The sequence below is a fragment of the Protomyctophum parallelum genome, assembly GCF_964188405.1.
Source record: "Protomyctophum parallelum genome assembly, chromosome: 15".
In the NCBI taxonomy this organism is placed as follows: Eukaryota; Metazoa; Chordata; class Actinopteri; order Myctophiformes; family Myctophidae; genus Protomyctophum; species Protomyctophum parallelum.
Genome location: NC_139710.1, coordinates 5,411,214 through 5,416,986, shown reverse-complemented (window position 1 = coordinate 5,416,986; position 5,773 = coordinate 5,411,214). Strand labels below are relative to the sequence as shown.

The following is a 5,773-nucleotide window of genomic DNA, read 5'->3' as shown; positions in this document are numbered from 1 at the left end:
GACCTGAGGCCGATTCCACAAATGCCTTCTAAATCCTTACCTAAGTTTTCAGAAAAACTTACAAAACATTTATGTTGCTATATACTGTGCATAGCAATAACTATCCCAAAAGGGGTTCCTGTCTTGAAAGGTAAAAACCCCAAGAGGCGAGGGGTTCCTGTTCTGAATAGGTTAAAATACAGTTAGGCCTATGTCACATTATTTTATCAAATGCATTTTAATATCATATCCACATTAAAATGAGCAACATAATTCTCAAAATGGTACTTATAATGTGATCAGTTGATCATCCCCCATTGGTCAAACAGAAATAATGTTTAAAATACAACCCAGGCCATGAAACCTGCCACAGGGGGCTCTTGACCACAATCCAAGATGAGCCTGTGGTGCCTGTATCATAAGATTATTCATAATGAGCTTAGATAGCCCATATCTGACATTCTGACGTTTGTGTGTGACTACCACCCAAAAGAGGAAGTGCACTTATGGTCTTAACCCATTCTGACCTGAGATCAGATTCATACGAGGTTTCCACTGGACACACACTGATCTGATTAATTGTTCTTCGATTTTTTTCAAAAATAGCAGACCTACAAGCTCGTATCGCGCCACTCGGTGGCGCGATATGAGCTTGTAGATCTGCTATTTTTTAATAGCTAAAGCATGACATGATGCCAACACCAAAATGGGTGCCCGTTCAGAATGGGTTAAGTTAGACAGAGAGCCATAAGAGGGTACCAAAGGGCTTGAGGGAATGTTGTTTTGTTGCTATGCAGGCAACAAAGATGGCATAAATATAAGCTGATAAACGATTTTACAGGATAGATTTTGTAAATTTAAAGAAGCAACACATCCAGTGTCTGCCACCAGATTAAATCTATAGATCTACGATAATGCATGTAATAATGATATAATAACTTTATTTATTCATATCTATTGATGTTACAATATAATACACCTTATCACGTAATCGGTTCAAGCTAACAAAGCAGCAATGCTAGGCCAAGCACTTAACAAAACAAGATTAGAAAGTGTTTTCCATATAACTGAACTGTATACAGTGCAGCATAAACATCTATTTCTAGGACTTTCCCTGGATCCTTCCATCCCACAGTTCCAAACAAAACTGCCTTACGTTCTAAATGTTGTTGGTAAGCAAGTTCTCCTATACATGCTTGTTGCACGACTTCATTTTATCCCCTGGTGTAATTTTCCTTCACACCCAATTACATTTCAATTGAATTTGAACAACGAAAGTGAAATAAACATATCCTGTTCAGTCGACAATATCTATAGGCCCTTAGCGTATTTGTCAAAAAATAAATAGCCAATGGAGCTTATGACAGCTCAGAGCACAGTTCCTGAGCTCCACCATTTACAACACAAATAAACAAATGAGGAATATCAAGCCTGGAGCACCCACCCAAACAAAATAGTGCTTCCACAAGGAAGAGGCTTAAGGAAAGTGTTTACAACATCTTCATTAAGGAAGTGGTGAGATAAGAGCACACACTTGTGCACATGCATGCACCCACACACACACATAGTGGAGACACGCGCACGTTGTCCGCTACACAAACTCAGATACACGCAAGGACAAGCATTGAGCAGCCTACCATATCATAGATAAGGGGACAGAGAGAGAGAGAGAGAGAGGGCCTGTCGGGTAGAGAGGGAGAGCAGAGAACATAAAAACAGAAAGAGAAGAGGACGTAACAGAGATGACTGCTGGTGGACACAACCTCATCTGGACAGGAACTCAGGCTCTTTGGGAGAACACATCAAAAGGTGTGCATAGAGGATAAAGGCTTGTGAGACCTGGGATGAGAACACTTTATCGCCACAAAAGAGGTTGCACCGTTTGAGAGGAACACATGTTACTTCCACTGCACAGATCCAAGGGTCGACGCCACCACTGAGCTGCCACCAGTGAACAACAAAGCTGGTGGACCTTTCGGACAGGAGATGGACTGAAATGAACTGATCAGCCAAGCTCATCATTGGATAAAGGGGTCAGAGATCAGAGTCATTGTGCACTACTGTGATATTGGTTGTTTTTAAGACAGCCCCAGTGGACACAATAGAAAAGACAGGTTGTTTTTTCCATGGCGAGCATTTGTGTCACTATACTAGGAAATATCTTAATCACCAAGACATTGTTCTTGCTTTTTACCTTCCTATTCGCCCAGGGGCCACTTTTTGTGCAGGGCAACCCAATCTCTCACACTCTCCAGAGGCATCGCCCAGCCCCGGGACTGGGCGATGGGCACGGAGGGGTGATTGACCCCTCTTTGTTGGAGCAGGGCAACGAAATGGACTTGCAGAGTCTGCTGCAGAGCCTAAAGGAGCAGTTTCTTCAGACTTTCAATTTGTCTGGTCTGGGCCCCCCTCACATACAAGTGGGGAGCACCCGTGTGGAGCCCCCAGAGTACATGATGGAGCTGTACAACCGATTTGCCAACGACCGCACGGCCATGCCCACCGCAAACATTGTTCGAAGCTTCAAAAATGAAGGTACTCCAACTCAGGCCTCTGCTGTTATTAGAAATCACATTTGTTGTCATCAATTATTGAGGATTCATAAAAACACAAATAAAATGTAATTACAATTAGTTATTATAACCTTATATTTCCAGTGGTAACTTAAGACAATTATACGATGATAATGAAATGGTCATTTTTAAATCAAGTAAAATGTTAAATAGCTTAAAAGCTAAGCCCTGTCTAGGGGGCTCCTTTAGTTATGTTTAATTTTGTATACATATAATAAACTAAGAGTGCTGTCGCCTCACAGCTAGAAGGTCCTGGGTTTGATTCCCGCTGGGGACACTTTGGGCACTGGCGGCGTGTTCCCTCCTCCGCGTCATCAGTGCCCATACCCGAGGCGGGGGTTGGAGATAGGGCCTTTCTGTGTGGAGTTTGCATGTTCTCCCTGTGTCCCCTAGGGTAGATACCCTCACAAAAACATGCCGTAATCCTGGTCTCTAAAACTACCTCCCCCTGGCCAGCCGGGGCGCCTGATGGAGGGGAAAGGAACTGGTCGGAATAACGTGTCCCTTCCACGCGCTACGTCCGGCCGGGGAAATTCCCCTCTGTCAGGTGAAAAGAAGCAGCTTGGACTCCTCATGCATAGAAGGAGGCATGAGGTCAGTCCGCTGCCCCCCCAGGTTGGCAGAGGAAGTGTAGCGCCCAGGATTACATTAGATAATTGGCACTGGGTGAAAAGAAAACTGGGTTACAAAATCGTGGGATAAAAATAAAAATAAACTAAGACTGCACATACAAAATAATACAGAACTCCCACTGAACTTCCACTGTTTCTTCTCGTCCCCAGACTCGTCTCCTAGCGGTGTAGGGGAGGGGGGAGTTAGGCGCCACCCACTCCTTTTCAATGTGTCTGTCCCCCACCATGAGCGGATTACAGCAGCCGAGCTCCGTCTATACACCCTGGTACAGACTGACCGAAACCTCTATGCCGGCGTTGACCGCAAAGTCACCATCTACGAGCTGGAGTCACGCACTGGTGATAACAACGTGACGGAAGAAGAAAGCACCGAGAGAGGAGATGGGCTGAGAGCAGGGGATAGAGGAGGAGAAGGAGGGGAGAGGGTAGAATTGGTGGAGTTAGCTTCACGTCAGGTCTATGGAACCGACAATGGCTGGCAGGCCTTTGACCTCACAGCTGCAGTTCAGCGCTGGCGCAAATCAGAGTATGGCACCACCCATAGACTGGAGGTGCACATCGCTAGCCTAGTCACGAGTCCTGATACAGGTACAGAGGGACAGGTGATGGATAATGGAGGAGGGTCGCCCAAAGGGGACATGGAGATTGACATAAGTCCAGAGGAGAAGCATAAACCCTTGCTGATCGTCTTCTCCGATGACCAGAGTGGCGATCACCGCGACGACAAGCGTGAACTGAATGAAATGATCGACCGCGAGACTTCGGATAGCCGTGGTCTGAACGAGCTCTGGAGTGAACTGGGGAGGGATGAAGAGGAGCCTGAAGGAGTTGAGGAGCCGGATGAAGAGGCCCTCCTCCAGATGCGCTCAAACCTGATCTATGACACTGTGTCTCGCATCCGCCGCAATGCCAAGGGCAACCACTGCAAGAAGCAGTCCCTCTTCGTGGAGTTTAAAGACATTGGGTGGGACAGTTGGATCCTTGCTCCAACTGGCTACGATGCCTTCGAGTGCAGTGGCATTTGCACCTACCCACTGACCAAGCATGTGACGCCCACAAAGCACGCCATCGTTCAGACCTTGGTTAACATAAACAGCCCTCAAAAGGCAGCACGGGCATGCTGCGTGCCGACAAAGCTAGACCCTATCTCTCTCCTCTACCTGGATGACACAGGAGTGGTCACCTACAAGTATAAATTCGAAGGCATGGTGGTGGCAGAGTGTGGTTGCCGATAGTGACGGAGACCCCACACTGCTGGAGAGATGGACTGTTAATTAAGTCTTACTACTAAAGGAAAGGACTCAAAATGACCAGGACACAATTTCCTAACAATAAGCTGTGTGTGGATGAACCTTCATCTGTGACCTTGAGACGCATTTCAGCAGAGACAAAGGAGGGACAGTTTTGGGGTCCCTAGGGGTTACTGAAAGAGACAGGAGTACATATTTTGCCAATTGTGAATCTATGTAAGCTCTAAATGAATGAGTACAGTACATACATACATGTTGTATTTCAAGGCAAAAAAAAAAGATTTATTTTTCCTTTTACAGTTCATTTCGACGATATCAGTTCTCATCATTCAGATAATGGAGAACCTGATGAAAATTGTTGTATAATTGTGATATCCAGGCTTGTCTTTGGAACCACAAACTATAAAGACACAAGAGGAATCCCGGCCTAAAGTTCTCAGACATGCACTGTGGTACAGTGTACGTTGTGCAGCCTGCAGGTTTAAACTGGGAACTGTTGGGTAAGTTGCAGCCCACCCTTGTCGCCGGTGCCCGTCCTCTATTTTGACACTGTTATTCTGACGTCTGTCATGCTCTCTACTTATATCTGGCCTCCCACTGGATACAAACACTAATCAGCACCTCGTGAGTCGTGCAGCCTGGCTCAGGAAAATGACCTCCCTGACTCAACAGCAACCTGACCAAACCCTAGCTCTCTGGGCCTTCCCCCAGCTTTCTGTCCCTTCCTCCTTTCCGATACTTACATCGTTCCTGGCAGGGGTCGGAGAACACGGTAGGAATTATCTCTCCTAAACCCTCCTTCCCACTTCGGCCCTGATCAGATGCCATGCCAGCCGCTCTCTTCCACTCCCTCTTCTAGCCACAGTGATAACAAGGTGTTGGGGTTGGGGAAACATGTTTGCTGCCACTCAAGGTTGAAGGACCGGACTCCTTTCCAAGCTGTTTGGTAGTTGCTGTGGGATAGGGGAGAAGGACAAGGGTGAGTGGGGGGGGGGATGTCCAAATTCCTAGGACACTGAGGATCTATATAGGCTCAACTCTGACCTAGCACCACATTGTTCTCCACAAACATATCTACAACACCTTGGCTCCGTCACCCCTCACTTATGTGTAAGAGATGAACTCTTTCAACTTTTATCGTGTTCAGGACATGGGGCCGCAATGTCTAGCCCATTCTGACCTGAGATCAGATTCATACGAGGTTTCCGCCGGACACACACTGGTCTGATGAACCCATTCTGACCTGAGATCAGATTCTAAAAATGTCAGTCGCTCTTCGATTTTTCAAAAATAGCAGACCTACAAGCTCGTATCGCGCCACTCGGTGGCGCGATATGAG

General features: G+C 46.5%; 1 protein-coding gene across 1 annotated transcript; it reads left to right on the top strand.

The window, feature by feature from the left end:
• Positions 1-2,105: 2,105 nt before the first annotated feature.
• bmp10 (bone morphogenetic protein 10) lies at positions 2,106-5,130 on the top strand (the record flags this gene model as incomplete). The annotated part of the gene is made up of 2 exons (XM_083783815.1): positions 2,106-2,514; positions 3,335-5,130. 2 exons carry the CDS (start codon positions 2,106-2,108, stop codon positions 4,417-4,419), a joined length of 1,494 nt encoding a protein of 497 aa, XP_083639941.1. The 3' UTR covers positions 4,420-5,130.
• Between the last annotated feature and the right edge of the window lie 643 nt (positions 5,131-5,773).